The sequence below is a fragment of the Macaca nemestrina genome, chromosome 1 (assembly GCF_043159975.1).
Source record: "Macaca nemestrina isolate mMacNem1 chromosome 1, mMacNem.hap1, whole genome shotgun sequence".
Lineage (NCBI taxonomy): Eukaryota > Metazoa > Chordata > Mammalia > Primates > Cercopithecidae > Macaca > Macaca nemestrina.
The window spans coordinates 108,682,935-108,701,464 of NC_092125.1; the positions used below are offsets into that span (position 1 = coordinate 108,682,935).

The 18,530-nt window shown below is 46.5% G+C and overlaps 1 protein-coding gene across 17 annotated transcripts in view; it reads right to left on the reverse strand.

The window, feature by feature from the left end:
* The window catches only part of LOC105497845 (phosphatidylinositol-4-phosphate 5-kinase type 1 alpha), a 54,721-nt gene extending 42,758 nt beyond the window's left edge, over positions 1-11,963 (reverse strand). For 10 of the 17 annotated variants that reach the window (XM_071085646.1, XM_011769307.3, XM_011769304.3 and 7 more), the window contains exon 1: positions 10,678-11,207. In XM_071085646.1, coding sequence (XP_070941747.1) covers positions 10,678-10,762 — 85 coding nt within the window. In that variant the 5' untranslated portion in view covers positions 10,763-11,207. Of the gene's footprint in view, positions 1-10,677; positions 11,210-11,636; positions 11,738-11,939 lie in introns of those variants that run through there. The other 7 variants (XM_011769308.3, XM_071085669.1, XM_011769316.2 and 4 more) reach the window with 3 other exon arrangements.
* Positions 11,964-18,530: the final 6,567 nt, after the last annotated feature.

Sequence of the window (18,530 nt, forward strand, 5' to 3'; positions counted from 1 at the left end):
AGGCTGGGCATGGTGGTTCACGACTGTAATCCCAGCACTTTGGGAGGCTGAGGTGGGCGGATCACCTGAGGTCAGGAGTTCGAGACCAGCCTGACCAACATGGAGAAACCCCGTCTCTACCAAAAATACAAAATTAGCCAGGCATGGTGGCGCATACCTGTAATCCCAGCTATTCAGGAGGCTGAGGCAGGAGAATCACTTGAACCTGGGTGGCAGAGGTTGCGGTGAGCTGAGATCATGCCATTGCACTCCAGCCTGGGCAACAAGAGCAAAACTCCATCTCAAAAAAAAAAAAAAAATTAGCCAGGCATGGTGGTGCGTGCCTGTAATCCCAGCTACTAGAAAGGCTGAGACAGAATTACTTGAACCCAGGAGGCAGAGGCTGCAGTGAGATGGGATCATGCCGCTGCACTCCAGCCTGGGCAACAGAGCAAGACTCTGTGTTGGCCTGGGGAAAAAGAAAGCAAAACTCCTTACAACATAATAGAACAAAAACAAAATCTACCCAGTCATTTGCTGGACTATCTGAGGCAATCTCTCTGGTCCTAGTTAACTTGCAATACTGAAAGACACTCTATACGCCTGCAGGTGGGAGACACAAATTATTCTTCAATTGAAAATACTCTCGAAATGTCAACCTGCCTCCTGAGAAGTACTGCTGAACACATAGCTCTAAGGAAGTGTGTTTAAAAAAAAAAAGTGTACCATCACAACATCCTCAATAATGACTGGATCAAGCCAATTAAAACCAAGTCAGCCGGGCATGGTGGCTCACACCTGTAATCTCAGCACTTTGGGAGGCCAAGGCGGGCGGATCACGAGGTCAGGAGATCGAGACCATCCAGGCTAACATGGTGAAACTCCGTCTCTACTAAAAATACAAAAATTAGCCGGGCGTGGTGGTATGTGCCCGTAATCCCAGATACTCAGGAGGCTGAGGCAGGGGAATCTCTTGAAAGCAGGAGGTGGAGCTTGCAGTCAGCCAAGACTGCACCACTGCACTCCAGCCTAGGCGACACAGTGAGACTCCATCTCAAAAAAAAAAAAAAAAAAGAAGAAGAAGAAAACCAAGACACATCTCAGAGAAAAGCTAAATTCTGTTTCTTAGCTGGTGTAAATTTTTCCTAAGCCTCCTCTAGGAAAGAGTCAGAAGTGCAAGGATGAGCCTAGAAACAAAAGCTTGAAAGCAATTTGATCTACCAGTCCTGGGGTCACCTCAGCTAATAGCCAACTAAAAGCAGTGTATGAAAGAATGAGCCGGTCAGGCACAGTGGCTCATACCTGTAATCCCAGCACTTTGGGAGGCCGAAGCGGGTGGATCACCTGAAGTCAGGAGTTCAAGAAGAGCCTGACCCAACATGGAGAAACCCCATCTCTATTAAAAATACAAAAATTAGCCAGCCATGGTGGCGCGTGCCTACAATCCCAGCTACTAGGGAGGCAGGAGAATCACTTGAACTCAGGAGGAGGAGGAGGATGCAGTGAGCCAAGATCGCACCACTGCACTCCAGATTGGGCAACAAGAGTGCAACTCTGTCTCAAAAAAAAAGAATGAGCAACATATTAAGATTAACCTTCATGGCCGGGCACAGTGCCTCATGCCTGTAATCAACCCAGCACTTTGGGAGGCTGAGGCAGGTGGATTACAAGGTCAGGAGTTCGAGACCAGCCTGGCCAACATGGTGAAACCCTGTCTCTACTAAAAATACAAAAAGTAGCCAGGCGTGGTGGTGTGCGCCTGTAATCCCAGCTACTCGGGAGGCTGAGGCAGCAGAATCACTTGAACCCGGGAGACGGAGGTCGCAGTGAGCTGAGATCATGCCACTGCACTCCAGCCTGAGGGACAAAGCAAGACTCCATCTCAAAAAAAAAAAAAAAAAGTATATATATATATAGGTAACATATAGCCTTTATGCAACATCTTTACCTCAGTTTCCCAATTTGGAAAATGAGGGGGTTAATTTAAAATAATTCTACTCTACATTTCCCTCTAGTCAACTTTTGCTTCTAGTCCTACAAAACAAGTTTCATGGTTCTCAGACCTCAAATATGTATCCCCTGGCACAAAAACGTTCTTTGAAATTATGAAAAAAATCCAAGTCCTTCCTTAAAAGACTTGGGTTTCCTGAATAAGCTACCCATGGCCAAGAGGCACCTGAAATTTTTAGTAGATAGCCACCTACTAATTCTATTTCCAAATCTGGTCCTATCTATCTTGAAAAAGCAATGAATTTTGCTGGGTTAAAATGAACATATTTCAGACTAGGCACGGTGGCTCACGCCTATAATCCCAGTACTTTGGGAGGCCAAGATGGGCAGATCACTTGCGGTCAGGAGTTAAAGACCAGCCTGGCCAACATGGTGAAACCTCGTGTCTACTAAAAATACAAAAATTAGCTAGGCATGTTGGCACGTATCTGTAATCCCAGCTACTAGGGAGGCTGAGACAGGCGAATCGCTTGAACCCAGGAGGCAAAGGTTGCAGTGAGGGTCGCCTGAGGTCAGAAGTTTGAGACCAGCCTGGCTAACATGGTGAAACCCCGTCTCTACTAAAAATACAAAAATAGCTGGCATGGTGGCTCACACCTATAATCCCAGCACTTTGGGAGGTTGAGGTGGGCGGATCACCTGAGATCAGGAGTTCAAGACCAGCCTGGCCAACATGGTGAAACCCCGTCTCTACTAAAAATACAAAAATTAGCCAGATGTTGTGGCACGCACTTGTAGTCCCAGCTACTTGGGAGGCTAAGGCTGGTGAATCACTTCAACCCGGGAGGTGGAGGTTGCAGAGAGCTGAGATCCTGCCTCTGCACTCCAGCCTGGGCAAAAGAGCGAAACTCCATCTCGAAAAAAAAAAAGGGTTAATATACTCTAATTAAATATCCTAAAAACAAACAAACAAGAACAAAAAACCCTCTTTCCATTCCCTCCCGCCAACTTCCTTTGCTCACCTCCCGTTTGCCCACCCCCAACCAACATCTCTAATCTTTTCGGATAGCTTATTCTGGATTATTTCCATATTGCTCAATTAAGTATACAAGGTAAATAATAAGAATATGCTGAACTCCCTACAACAGACCTACCTTCCTCTCTTTTTGCCAATGTCTTCCTCAGATTCCAACAGAGAGACTTTCCAGGAATTAGATATTTGTAAATTAATACATACTGAATACAACCATTACAAATAAACAGACTGAAATTTCACAAGAAGATAAAGAAAAATGGAGACAGTTTAACAAGACGGAGCAGTTGAGGGAAAAAAGTTCACTTCAAATAGAAAACAGTAACAGAATAGAAGTTTATAAGAGATATGAACAAAACAGGATAAACATGAAAATTAAACACTCTATTTAGATGGGAAAGGGCAGAGAAGTGAGGTGCAATAGGGGAAATGGGCTTCTTAGGGTTTCCTCTAGGAAACACCATCGGTGGTGTTTCATTCAGTCTCTCTGGGCTGGGTCTGGAGCTCAGAAAAACAAAGATTCCCTCTCTACCTGGCCATCAGGAAAGAGTATATTCTTGAAGTATACTTTTGTCCTTGATCAAGGAAACCCAGCAAACAAAAAGAATAGGGAAAAATAAACTGATTAACTTTAGTTTTCTTGTTCCCTTTTCTTTTTTCTGAGACGGAGTCTTGCTCTGTTGTCCTGGCTGGAGTGCAGTAGTGCAATCTAAGCTCACTGCAACCTCCGCCTCCTGAGTTCAAGTGATTCTCTTGACTCAGCCTCCCTAGTACCTGGGATTACACGAGCACACCACCACACCCCACTAATTTTTGTAATTTTTGTAGAGACAGGGTTTCGACAAGCTGGTCTGGAACTCCTAACATCAGGTCATCCACCTGTCTTGGCCTCCCAAAGTGCTGGCATTACAGGCATGAGTCACCACGCCCGGCTCTTGTTCCCTTCTTTATGTCAAGTAAGAATACTCCAAAATTCTAGGAGAGAGGCTGGGCAGTGGCTCACGTCTGTAATCTCAGAACTTTGGGAGGCCAAGGCAGGAGGATCACTTGAGGCCAGGAGTTCAAGGCCAGCCTGGCCAACATGGGGAAACCCTCTCTACTAAAAATACAAAAATTGGCCGGGCGCGGTGGCTCAAGCCTGTAATCCCAGCACTTTGGGAGGCCGAGACGGGTGGATCACGAGGTCAGGAGATCGAGACCATCCTGGCTAACACGGTGAAACCCCATCTCTACTAAAAAATACAAAAAACTAGCCGGGCGAGGTGGCGGGCGCCTGTAGTCCCAGCTACTCAGGAGGCTGAGGCAGGAGAATGGCGTAAACCCGGGAGGTGGAGCTTGCAGTGAGCTGAGATCCGGCCACTGTACCCCAGCCTGGGCGACAGAGCGAGACTCCGTCTCAAAAAAAAAAAAAAAAAAAAAAATACAAAAATTATCTGGGCGTAGTGGCATACGCCTGTGATCCTAGTGACCCAGGAGGCTGAGGCAGGAGAATCGCTTGAACCTGGGAGGCGAGGGCTGCAGTGAGCCAAGATCACGCCACTGCTCTACGCTGGTCTGTAGCCTGGGCGACAGAGCAAGACTCTGTTTCAAAAAAATAAATAAATAAAATTCTAGGAGAGAACAATTTAAAGGATAAAATTACCACCTTCCCTCACCCCAGTTTGCTGGCTGTCCTGGTATTATCTCTGTTGTTCACTTCAAAGGCTATAGTTTCCACTTTATTATCAAAGAAAAACAGGCAAATAAAATATTTAATAGCTATTAGGTAGCACATATTTGAGCAAAGGTATTAATCAGAAGAGTTTTAAATTAACCTAAAAAAGCCCAGAGACATTAACAAGCAAAACATACAATTTTGATATTCAACACTAACATGTAAGTACACATTATCAATTAATATCAGAAACTGGATACCTATTAGACTAGTTAATTATACTTGACAATGGGCTTCAGCAGTCATGGCAGAAATAAATCAATCAGGCCGGGCGCGGTGGCTCAAGCCTGTAATCCCAGTACTTTGGGAGGCCGAGACGGGCGGATCACGAGGTCAGGAGATCGAGACCATCCTGGCTAACACGGTGAAACCCCGTCTCTACTAAAAAATATAAAAAACTAGCCGGGCGAGGTGGCGGGCGCCTGTAGTCCCAGCTACTTGGGAGGCTGAGGCAGGAGAATGGCGTGAACCCGGGAGGCGGAGCTTGCAGTGAGCTGAGATCCGGCCACTGCACTCCAGCCTGGGCGGCAGAGCGAGACTCCGTCTCAAAAAAAAAAAAAAAAAAAAAAGGAAATAAATCAATCAGAATCAATGACATTCTGATAACAGTTTTCTGGCAGAATATACCAAGGTGACAAAAGGAAAAAGGGGTGGAGGGAGTCAAAATCCCTATAAAGAGTAAACAGAAAAATACCTCCCTACTTATAAAATATCAACCAAAATGGCACCTGGTGATACTCTGACATTGTGTCCTATGTTTACATTTCTAAATTTCAGTTTCTCATTCAACATGATCTAAACTGCTTTACTTTTCACTAAGAGGAAGAATTGCGAAAGAAATCAGCCCACAAATGGCTTACACTGTACACAAAAGAACACAGATCAAAAAAACATCAACAGGCTGGGAATGGTGGCTCACGCCTGTAATCCTAGCACTTTGGGAGGCTGAAGTGGGTGGATCACTTGAGCTCAGGAGTTCCAGACCAGCCTGGCCAACGTGGTGAAAGCCCGATACGAAAAGAAAATTAGCCGGGCATGGTGGTGGGTGCCTATAATCCCAGCTACTTGGGAGGCTGAGCCTGGAGAATCGCTTGAACCCGGGAGGCGGAGGCTATAGTAAGCCAAGATCGCGCCATTGCACTCCAACCAAGGCAACAAGAGCAAAACTCCATCTCAAAAAAAAAAAAAAAAGATCAACAAGAACCCCTACTACTGGAGTTAACAGATTATAACAGGTTACAGGTAGGGCTCTGTTGGGAAGAACAAAGCAATCAGAATCATGGGCTGATGAGGCTGTCCCTACTATAAAAGTCTCAAGCAAAAATGCTCCAATCCTGTATCCTCTGTATTTCCCTGAGCAGTTAAGGGGGAGAAAAAGTCAGGTAAGCAGCTGTAAAGTTATGTCTAAGTCACTTGTGCACATAAAGTCATATAGGTGAGCGATGACCATTTAAAAAATGTTCTAGTCTGAAGCAAAAGGAACTACAGCTCATGATTATCTAGGGTTTCAAGTGCTTTTCTTTTTTCTCTTTTTTTTTTTTTTGAGACACAGTCTCACTCTGCCTCCAGGATGGAGTACAGTAGTGCAATCTCGGCTCACTGCAACCTCTACCTCCTGAGTTCAAGCAATTCTCCTGCCTCAGCCTTCTGGGTAGCTGGGATTACAGGCACCTGCCACCACACCCAGCTAATTTTTGTATTTTCAGCAGAGATGAGGTTTCACCATGTTGGCCAGACTAGTCTCAAACTCCTGACCTCAGGTGATCCGCCTGCCTTGGCCTCCCAAAGTGCTGGGATTATAGGTGTGAGCCACAGTACCCAACCTCAAGTGCTCTTCCTTGAGGAAGTCACACATGATTTCACTCCACAACTTTTATTTCATAGGAGCAGTGTATACCTTAGTATCCTATCCCTTCTAACCCAACCACTAACTTCAAATCAAGCCTCCAAGACAGAAAATCTTTACTCTCCTCATGGTGGTAAAAAGGGCAAAAAGCAAGGCCGGTGGCGGCGGCTAAAGCCTGTACCCCAGCACTTTGCAAGGCCAAGGTGAGAGGATAACCTGAGGTCAGGAGTTCGAGACCAGCCTGATTAACATGGTGAAACCCCAACTCTACTAGAATACAAAAATTAGCTGGATGTCGTGGCGGGTGCCTGTAATCTCAGTTACTTGGGAAGCTGAGGCGGGAGAATCGCTTGAACTCAGGAGGCAGAGGCTGCAGTGAGCCAAGATTGCCCCACATGGCCAGGCGCGGTGGCTCAAGTCTGTAATCCCAGCACTTTGGGAGGCCGAGACGGGCGAATCACGAGGTCAGGAGATCGAGACCATCCTGGCAAACACGGTGAAACCCCGTCTCTATTAAATACAAAAAAACTAGCCGGGCGAGGTGGCGGGCGCCTGTAGTCCCAGCTACTTGGGAGGCTGAGGCCGGAGAATGGCGTGAACCCGGGAGGCGGAGCTTGCAGTGAGCTGAGATCCGGCCACTGCACTCCAGCCTGGGTGACAGAGCGAGACTCCGTCTCAAAAAAAAAAAAAAAAAAAAAAAAGATTGCCCCACTGCACTCCAGCCTGGGCGACAGAGGGAGACTCTCTCTCAAAATAAAAAAAGACTTTACTGGCCAGGCATGGCGGTTCACGTCTGTAATCCCAGCACTATGGGAGGCCAAGACGGGTGGATCACCAGAGGTTAGAAGTTCGACACCAGCCTGGCCAACATGCTGAAACCCCGTCTCTACTAAAATTAGCCGATGTGGTGGCGGGTACCTATAATCTGTTACTTGGGAGGCTGAGCAGGAGACTTGCTTGAAGCCGGGAGGCTGAGGTTGCAGTGAGCCAAGATCACCCCACTGCACTCTAGCCTGGGTGACAAGAGCAAGAGTCCACCTCAAAAAAAAGAAAAAAGATTTTATTTGTGATTGGAAGAGAGTGTTTCTCTGTCTGCATGGTACCAGAGAAATTAGAAAGTTGGCAGGAACAAATGATGGTTTATGATTTCCTAAATTGTTAAAGGCTAGAAGGCTAGCCCTGTAGAAATTCAAGAAGTGTGTGTGTCAACCATCCTAAAACCATTTATTGTTCTTAGCTGTTTAGCTGAACTCCACTTAAGTTCTGGTGAAACTCTGAAATCCTAAAGGACAATGTTCTCTGACAATGCTGAAAATGGATATAAAACAAAAATGTCATAGCCAAGGACAGATTGACAGTTTTCGATAAACCACTCATAATTTTAGGCACTCCAAATCTTCTGTCATTTAAATTGGGAAGAAGAGGTTATTTAAGAAAGTTTGTTCCCCACCAATATTAAACCTCTGTCTAGATAGTTTCACAATTAATCCAGAGCCAGTCTTTTATACTGCTGACAAGTGAAATACACAAGATAAAGCAAATCATAAGCTTTAAGAGATGTTTAACTACTTTTGCTATTGGAGCAATTACCATGTTTGGATTTGGAGGTGACCATTATAATCTTTCTACAGTCCATCAACAGCGTGAAATGTAGCCACTTTTTGCCTTTTTTTTTTTTTTTTTGAGACAGAGCCTTGCTCTGTTGCCCAGGCTGGAGTGCAGTGGCGTGATCTCAGCTCACTGCAACCTCTGCCTCCTGGGTTCAAGCAATTCTCCTGACTCAGCCTCCTAAGTAGCTGGGATTACAGGCCTGTGCCAACATGCCTGGCTAATTTTTTTGTATTTTTAGTAGAGATGGGGTTTCACCATGTTGGCCAAGCTGCTCTTGAACTCCTGACCTTGCAATACACCTGTAATCCCAGCATTTTGGGAGGCCGAAGTGGGCAGATTACGTGAGGTCAGGAGTTTGAGACCAGGCTGGCTGACATGATGAAACCCCATCTCTACTAAAAATACAAAAAAAAAAAAAAAAAAAAAATAGCCAGGCTTGATGGCACATGCCTGTATTCCCAGTTACTTGGGAGGCTGAGTCAGGAGACTCATTCAAACCTGGGAGGCAGAGGCTGCAGTAAGCCAAGATGGCACCACTGCACTCCAGCCTGGGTGACAAAACGATACTGTCTCCAAAAAAAAAAAAAAAATTTATACAATTTGTATTTGTATTATTAACTGTTAGTGAGAGCATCTGACAGAAAACATAAAGACCTACAAAATATCAAAGAGTACAGAGCAAACACCTGACTTAATAGTTGAGAAGTTTGTTTACGGACCATACATAACCTTTCTTCTTTCTGGGTTGGGGATTAGAGGGGGAACAGGTTTCAAATTAAGGAGCTACTCTATTAAAAATAAAAACCCTGTCACTTTTACTTTATCCTATTTCATGCTTATAATGCAGCATGAGTTGTTCTGGTTCCCTAATACTTTTATAGGAAAGGTAAAAAAAAAAACCCTCTCAACAAACTAAAAATAGAGATACACAAATAAAACTGCAGCTTACAAAGAAGATATGTGTGACTAGATATTCCAGCATCTGAGCTGGAATGTGAAAGGTGGAAGGAATCCTATTCAGCAAATTCTAAATAGCAAAAACGCAATACCAGGCCTGAGGAAATACCAAAATCTCAAGCAAAGCATCCAACATCTGGCAGCGTCTGTTCACAGTATAAAAGCAGCAGTTACCGTGAAACATCAGACACTTCTGATGGAAGAGCTCAGTTTCTGACTCACCTCCCGCCCCCCACCCCACACACATACACACACTTTCTCTCCTACACACAATCTATTGCTTTTCTTGTGGGCCTCCTCAGCCCTCCCTCAATCTTCATTCGTTTCTAACTATTAATACATTGAGCTCTCTACATTAACCTGGCTCCATTCTCCAAATTCCAATCTCCTGATACAGCCTAAGCATTCTTCCAGTCCATTTTCTATTATGCAATACTCCCCCACAACACTTACAGTCACCCCCCGCCCATCTTTCTTCTCAGGCCTAATTTCCAAAACATCACTTCTCGCAGTCTCTACTGCAATTCAAGACTCCATTCCATCTTTCCCATCTGTTTTTAAGGTCTTTGACCTTAATTTCCTACATTCCTTAGGCTCTCTTCACAATTTCCATTCCTTCCCAAAGTTGGGCAGTTTACAGTTGGGAATTACCAAAGGAGTTAGTCTGAGAAAATGTGTATGTGTGTCTGTGTGCCTGTGCGCGCCTAAGGGTGGGGGTGCGAAGTGAGAAAGGGTGACACATTAGGGGAGTATCTGACGGAAAAGATGGCTTCAACAACTCCCAGCCACCGCAACAAAATTCACCATTCCCTACCTCTCCAGAAATCGAAAGCGTCCAATAACTCTTAAATATCTTTTAAGTCCCATGGCTTCTCTTCAACATTTTCATCCAATTAGCCCACAATCAACTTAAGATTCTACCTGCCTCTCACACTAAGTAGTTCCTCTCTACTTCTTAGGCCTCTATTTACTTTCTTAAGTTTCTCTATTCCCTTCCGTTTCTCTTGTTTCCTATCCCCACCTTTTTTTTTTTTTTTTTTTTTTTTTTTTAATGAGACTGGGTCTCACTCTCTCGCCCAGACTGGAGAACAGTGGCCGAATCTCGGCTCACCGCAACCTCTGCCTCCCAGGCTCAAGGGATTCTCCAGCCTCAGCCTCTCGAGTAGCTGGGATTACAGGCGCACGCCACTACTGCCCGGCTAATTTTTGTATTTTTAGTAGAGACGAGGTTTCACTACGTTGGCCAGGCTCGTCTCGAACTTCTGACCTCAAATGATCCACCCGCCTCGGCCTCCCAAAGTGCTGAGATTACAGGCGTGAGCCACCGCGCCCGGCCACCTACCCCCACCTTCAATCTCCATCTCTCCTCCTCAAAGACAACCAACGTTTTCGACAACTTCTTAATCAAACTTATCTTTTCCTCAAACTCCTCCTGCCCGCTCGGAAATTCCTATTTGAAAGCCCAATTCGCCCCCGCTTACCGGTAACCCCTAGGACATTCCCAGCTACAGGTACTCTCTTAGGTCTCGCTCTTCCTCCCATCCCATATTCCTCACCAGCTCCCTACCCACGCCCTGTCCGGCTTACCTGAGGACGAGGTACAGGAAGGGACCGCGGGATCAAAGGATGAAAAACCGACCGAAGACGACGGCCCGGAGGAGGCCGACGCCATCTTAGCAGCCCCCTCCCACTCAGAGGCCTGGCTCTCTTTCAATCCGGCTCTTCCTCTTCTCGGAATCGAATCTTCCCAACGTCTCTTTACAGAACCCGCGTTCTCAGGGCCACCTCCCCGCCCCCTCTGGGGCCTCCCTCAGACACGTCGAGCCGGCTCCAGGACCAGCTCAAGGCCACACCATTCGCCTGGCATGGGGGAGAACTCACGTCTCGCACTCCCTCCACAAGTTTAACTGCTTTCCACAGGGGATACTTTCCCCTTTCACAAAAGAGTAAGCTTAAGCTGGCTGCTGCGACCTTGCGTCCAGACCAAGCCACATCTGGGAAAAAAAACGAGGCATGAAAAGTCCAAGAGGAGCGAACGCCCCCTCCCCGTCCTCCCTAGCCACGGCCTGTTTATCGCCCAACCCGTTCGCTTCACTCCGGGTAGCCAAGCAAAATCCGAGCACTGCGCATGCGCCCGACCTCGGCGCATCAGCCCACTGATTGGGGAGAGAAAAGGAGCAAAACCAACCGGGAGGCTGCTAATGGTCACGTGAGGTAGGTCCTCACGCCCTGACGAGTCCACGGGTGGAAGATGTGCGCGCGCGATTTGGCCGACCTTTCCTACGGTGGCTCGGCAGATTCGCTTAGGTTCAGTTTTTTGCTAGGACTGGGTTGAGTGAGCTGAACTCGGGACAAGAGTCGGTCAGCCAAGTCCTCTGAAATTCCTAACCCAGAAAAGAACTCTCTGCGGGTGTACTGGTGTCAAGTCAGAGACGTTAAGGTGTCGAATATCACAAAACATTTAATGCCACCAAGAACTCTTCTTAGTCCTTTTCCTGTTTTACTACTCTGTTTACTATTTAGTTAAACGTGCGTGCCTGTCTTACCTTCCTCTGAATGGCATTCGAAATAGATGTGTGTTTTGTTTGCCTCAAGCACAAAGCTAGGCACAGTGACGCAAATATTTGATGCATGAATCAGTGAAGACCTGTCAAAAAAGGGCACGGGAGGCAATCAGGGACCTAGCACAACCTTCCTGGGACCCAAGCCCTTTAGCCTCCAACTGTCAATTATCTGTGCTCCAAAGGGCATGGAGATACACAGAAAAATTTCTCCCATTGTAGTTTTCGTAGTAACCCTGCTCGTTTTTAACAAAGTACCCCGTAGGTTATGAACCCTGGTGGGAAGACCTGTCTCTCTGAACAGACTGTAAAACTTCTGGGGAGCAAGGACTGTGTTTGCTTCACTCTTGTATCTCCAGCTCCTCCCGTGACTTTGTACATAGGAGGGGCTCCATAATTATCTGTGGAATGAATAAATGAAGAGAAATGGGAAAACATTCGGGGTAAGGGTCGGTTAGATAGATCCTCTCAAATTCATAGCCCGTGAAAGAACTCCATTAAAACAGGTTTTGTGGCCTGGCGCGGTGGCTCACGCCTGTAATCCCAGCACTTTGGGAGGCCGAGGCGGGTGGATGACGAGGTCAGGAGATCGAGACCATCCTGGCTAATACGGTGAAACCCCGTCTCTACTAAAAATACAAAAAATTAGCCGGGCGCGGTGGCGGGCGCCTGTAGTCCCAGCTATTCGGGAGGCTGAGGCAGGAGAATGGCGTGAACCCGGGAGGCGGAGCTTGCAGTGAGCGGAGATCGCGCCACTGTTCTCCAGCCTGGGCGACAGAGTGAAACTCTGTCTCAAAAAACAAACAAACAAACAAAAAACAGGTTTTGTAACCCCCAGAATGGCCTGATTATCCTCTTTCCAGATGTCTTGTGGGTCCTCATAAAGTAACCTAGGACCCGAACATCCATAGAATATCTCTATGCAGGCCGGGCACCGTGGCTCACGCCTGAAATCCCAGCACTTTGGGAGGCCAAGGCGGGTGGATCATCTGAGCTCAGGAGTACGAGACCAGCCTGGCCAACATGGTGAAATCCCGTCCCTACTAAAAATACAAAAAAATAAGCTGGGCGTGGTGTCAGGCGCCTGTAATCCCAGCTACTCGGGAGGCTGAGGCAGGAGAATCGCTTGAACCCAGAAGGTCGAGGTTGCAGCGAGCTGAGATCGCGCCATTGCACTCAAGCCTGGGCAAGAAGAGCGAAACTCAGTCTCAAAAAAAAAAAAAAAAAAAAAGGCCGGGCGCAGTGGCTTCACACCTGTAATCCCAGCACTTTGGGAGGCCGAGGCGGGCGGATCACCTGAGGTCGGGAGTTCAACACCAGCCTGATCAACATGGAGAAACCCCGTCTCTACTAAAAATACAAAATTACCCAGGCGTGGTGGAGCTTGCCTGTAATCCCAGCTACTCGCTACCCGAGAGGCTGAGGCAGGAGAATTACTTGAACCTGGGAGGCAGACGTTGCGGTGAGCCGAGATGGCGCCATTGCACTCCAGTTTGGGCAACAAGTGCGAAACTCCGCCTCAAAAAAAAAAAAAAAGGATAAATCCCCATGCATTTACGGCAGCCTTCTACTCTTCCCTTACGAAGATCTAAAATAATTGTTTCCCTGCTGCCACCTGCTGGAGTATTCGTCTTCCTTTGGGCACCGGAAGTAGACAAAATCTTGTTTGTAATTCCACAGCAGTGGAATTTTGTAGTGTTGAAGTATTTTATAATTGCCTATACCTATACCCTCCACTCAACTAAACAGGACAGGAACTGGTGAGGGGCACACTGTCTAGCACAGGATTTGGCTCATAGGTATTCAATAAATAAATATTTGTTGAATAAATTATCCTTGTTTTCCGGAAAGGCATAGGGTTGCTACCATTTCCTGAGTTACTTCAGAAATCGGCTGGTGTTGATGTAAAGCTGTTTCTGATTTTAAAATTGGAAGCAGACTAATAAATCCCAGAATGACCAATGCAGTCAAACAGAGGAATCTTCTCCCTGTGAGCTAATCTGTGAATTTTATTTTATTTTATTTTATTTATTTTTTGAGATAGAGTCTGGCTCTGTCGCCCAGGCTGGAGTGCAGTGGCGCTCGGTTACTGCAACCTCCACCTTCCAGGTTCAAACGATTCTCCTGCCTCAGCCTCCCGAGTAGCTGGGACTACAGGCACGCACCACCACGCCCAGCTAATTTTTTATATTTTTAGTTTTTATTTTCACCAACTACCACTATTTTTATTATTTTTTTTTATTTTTTTTATTTTTTTTTTTGAGACGGAGTCTTGCTCTGTCGCCCAGGCTGGAGTGCAGTGGCCGGATCTCAGCTCACTGCAAGCTCCGCCTCCCGGGTTCACGCCATTCTCCTGCCTCAGCCTCCCGAGTAGCTGGGACTACAGGCGCCCGCCGCCTCGCCTGGCTAGTTTTTTGTATTTTTTAGTAGAGACGGGGTTTCACCGTGTTAGCCAGGATGGTCTCGATCTCCTGACCTTGTGATCCGCCCGTCTCGGCCTCCCAAAGTGCTGGGATTACAGGCTTGAGCCACCGCGCCAGGCCCACTATTTTTATTTTTAATTTCATCAACTCCCACTCAGTCCCTGGGGCGCCCTCACTCCCACTCAATCCCTGGGGTGTCCTCTGAGTCATGGAACCACTCCTCTCCAGTAACATTCCTAGCATAGTAGAACTGTGGTGACGTGACAGGGTGTGGAAACAGGGGCAGAGCAGGACATGTTGGCTTAGTGCCCCCAAGGAAACAGAAAAGGGAGTTCACCAATACATGCTTTGGGAAAGGGGGTACAATCCGATGACCTCAAAGTAGGGCCACAGGTACAGACTTCAGTACACATGAGTGCACACCCACACCTTTATTAAAGTTTCCTTCATATCTTAGAACACTTTCTTTATTTTATTTATTTATTTTTTGAGACAGAGTCTCCCTCTGTTGCCCAGGCTAGATAGAGTACAGTGGCGCGATCTTGGCTCACTGCAACCTCCACCTCCTGGGTTCAAGCAATTCTCCTGCATCAGCCTCCCAAGTAGCTGGGATTATAGGCACGTGCCACCACATCTGGCTAATTTTTTGTATTTTTAGTAGAGACGGGGTTTCGCCGTGTTAGCCAGGATGGTCTCGATCTCCTGACCTCGTGATCTGCCTGCCTCGGCCTCCCAAAGTGCTGGGATTACAGGTGTGAGATACCATGCCTGGCCAGAACAGTTTCTAAGATGAGAATGAAGGGGTGGGGACTAGCAAGAGCAAGGAAAGGATTCTACAATAAGAGGATGGCTTATTTATTCAATTAATCATTCATTAATTAATTTGCTCAATTAACATTATTTAGCCCAGGCTACGTCCCAGGCTCTATTAGAGTTCCTGGTATACATAGATGAAGATTAAGCCCATCATCAGGCAGGATGGCTCACTCCTCTAATGCCAACACTTTGGGAGCTGAGGCAGGCAGATTGCTTGAGTTCAGGAGTTCAAGACCAGCCTGGGCAACATGGCAAAACTCCCATCTCTACAAAAAGTACAAAAATTAGCTGAGCATGGTGGCACGCACCTATAGTCGCAGCTACTCACGAAACTGAGGTGGGTGGGTCACTTGATCCCGGGAGGTCTAGGCTGCAGTGAGCTAAAATTGCACCACTTCTCTCCAGCCTGGGTGACAGAGCAAAACCATGTCTCCAAAAAATTTTTTTTAATTAAAAAAAGGAAAGGATTAAGCCCCTGCCCTCAAAAAGATCACAGACTAATGAAGGGAACAGACATGTGAATCACTAGAATACAATGTAATAGGTGCCATCATAAACTTTGTGTAAGTGCTATGGTTTGATAACCATATTTTCAGAATAAAAAATGGGAACAGAGTCTTTACAACAGACATTATTTGAGATTGGAACTATTCCAGAGACTACAGAAGGCATCATCTCCACGGTTATATAAATTGTGCCTGGAAAGAGAGGAATGGGTGTTCAGGAAGACTCCACTATCCCATAAAATTAGACAAGAAAAGAAAAGGATTCTAAGGAGAAAGAAAGGCATAGAGGCATGACAGAGAGTTGGCTGTTGGGGGAGTGATGCTGGAGTAGTGATGTGGCAGAAGGTGTGACTAGAAAGACAGGGAGAGGCTAAATTATGAAGGATCTGAATACTGAATGCCATGTAGTAGTTACCACATACTGAAACTTACTATGCACTTACTAAACACTGTGCTAAGCAGTTTACAAGAATTATCTCTCTCTGTCTTTTTTTTTTTTTTTTTTTTTTTTTTTTCCTGAGACGGAATCTTGCTCTGTCGCCCAGGCTGGAGTGCAGGGGTACGATCTTGGCTCACTGCAACCTCTGTCTCCCGGGTTCAAGCGATTCTCCTGCCTCAGCCTCTCGAGTAGCTGGGACAACAGGCGCCCGCCACCACGCCCGGCTAATTTTTATATTTTCAGTAGAGACAGGGTTTCACCATATTGGCCACGCTGGTCTTGAACTACTGACCTTGTGATCCATCCCCCCGGCCTCCCAAAGTGCTCGGATTATAGGCGTGAGCCACGGCACCTGGCCAAGAATTATCTCTCTTAATCTTCTACAACCTTAAAAGATAGGTATTGTTATCAGTCCCACTTTGCAGATGAGAAAACTGAGATTCAGAGAAGTAAAGCAACTGGTCCAAAGTAATACAGCTAAAAGACCTTAAAGCTCACACTCAAATTCAGGTCTGGCTGACTCTAAAGCTGTGTTCTCTTTTTGTTGTTGTTTTATTTTATTTTAATTTTTAATTGACACATAATTGTACATATTTATGGGGTACATAGTGATGTTTCAATACATAAAATATATAGTGATCAGATCAGGATAATTAGCATATCTGTCATCTAAAAAATGTATCATTTATTTATTTATTTATTTATTTTGAGATGGTGTCTCGCTTTGTCATCCAAGCTGGAGTGCAGTGGCACAATGTCAGCGCACTACAACCTCCACCTCCTGGTTTCAAGCGATTCTTATGCCTCAGCCTCCGAAGTAGCTGGGACTACAGGCACCTGCCACCACTCCTGGCCAGTTTTTGTACTTTTTAGTAGAGACAAGGTTTCACCATGTCAGTCACGCTTGTCTTGAACTACCCACCTGGAATAATTTGCCCACCTTAGCCTCCCAAAGTGCTGAGATTACAGGCGTGAGCCCTAGTGCCTGGCCTCACAAATGTATCATTTATTTGTTTCCAACACAAACATTTAATATCCTTCTTCTAGCTGTTTGACACTATATATTATTGTTAATTATAGTCATCCCCCAGTGGTATGGAATACTAGAATTTTTTTTTTTTTTTTTTTTTGAGATGGAGTCTCACTCTTGTTGCCCAGGCTGGAGTGCAATGGCGCGATCTTGGCTCACTGCAACCTCTGCCTCTGGGGTTCAAGTGATTCTCCTGCCTTTGCCTCCTGAGTAGATGGGCTTACAGGCACCCACCAACACGCCTGGCTAAGTTTTGTATTTTTAGTAGAGACGGGGTTTTGCCATGTTGGCCAGGCTAGTCTCAAACTCCTAATCTCAGGTGATCTGCCCACTTCAGCCTCCCAAAGTGTTGGGATTACAGGCATGAGCCACCGCACCCGGCCAAGAACACTAGAATTTATTCCTCCTGTCTAAATGTAATTTGGAGCTAAGTGAGGTGGCTCAGGCCTGTAATTCCAGCACATTGACAGGCTGAGGAGTGGGAATCACTTGAGTCCAGGTGACCACTGTGGGCAACATAAAGAAATCTCATCTTCACAAAAAGTAAAAAAATTAGCCGGGTGTGGTGATGTGAGCCTGTAGTTCCAGTTACCTGGGAGGCTGAGGTGGGATGATCGCTTGAACCCAGGAGGTCGAGACCACAGTGAGCAGTGATTGCATCACTGCACTCCAGCCTGGGCGACAGAGTGAGATCCTATCTCAAACAAACAAATGTAATTTGGGGCCGGTGTGGTGGCTCACGGCTTTAATCAGCTCACTTTGTAAACCTCTCACTTCGGGAGGCCAAGGTGGGAGGACAGCTTGAGCCCAGGAGGTCAAGGAGCTAGCAAGCCATGATCCTGCTGCTACACTCCAGCCTGGGCAACAGAGACCCCGTCTCAAAAAAAAATGGTAATTTTGTGTCTTTTTTTTTCTTTTTTTTCTTTTTTTCTTTTTTTTTTCTTTTTTTTCTTTTCAGATGGCGTCTTGCTCTGTTGCCAGGCTGGGGCGTAGTGGCACGATCTCAGCTCACTGCAACCTCTGCCTCCCGGGTTCAAGCGATTCTCCTGCCTCAGCTTCCCGAGTAGCTGGGACTGCAGGTGTGTGCCACCACACCCAGTTAATTTTTGTATTTGTAGTAGAGACGGGGTTTCACCATGTTGGCCAGGATGGTCATAATCTCTTGACCCCGTGATCTGCCCGCCTCAGCCTCCCGAAGTGCTGGAATTACTAGGCGTGAGCCACTGTGCCCGGCCCAATTTTGTCTTTTTTTTTTTTTTGAGACGGAGTCTCCCTCTGTTTCCCAGGCTGGAGTGCAAATGGCGTGCGATCTTGGCTCACTGCAACCTCCGACTCCCGAGATCAAGCAATTCTCTGCCTCAGCCTCCCGAGTAGCTGGGATTACAGGTGCCCACCACTATGACCAGCTAATTTTTGTATTTTTAGTGGAGATGGGGTTTCACCATCTTGGCCAGGCTGGTCGTGAACTCCTGACCTCATGATCCACACCCTCGGCTTCCCAAAGTGCTGGGATTACAGGTGTGAGCCACAATTTTGTGTCTTTTAACAAATCTGGCCGGGCGCGGTGGCTCAAGCCTGTAATCCCAGCACTTTGGGAGGCCGAGAGGGGCGGATCACGAGGTCAGAAGATCGAGACCATCCTGGCTAACACGGTGAAACCCGTCT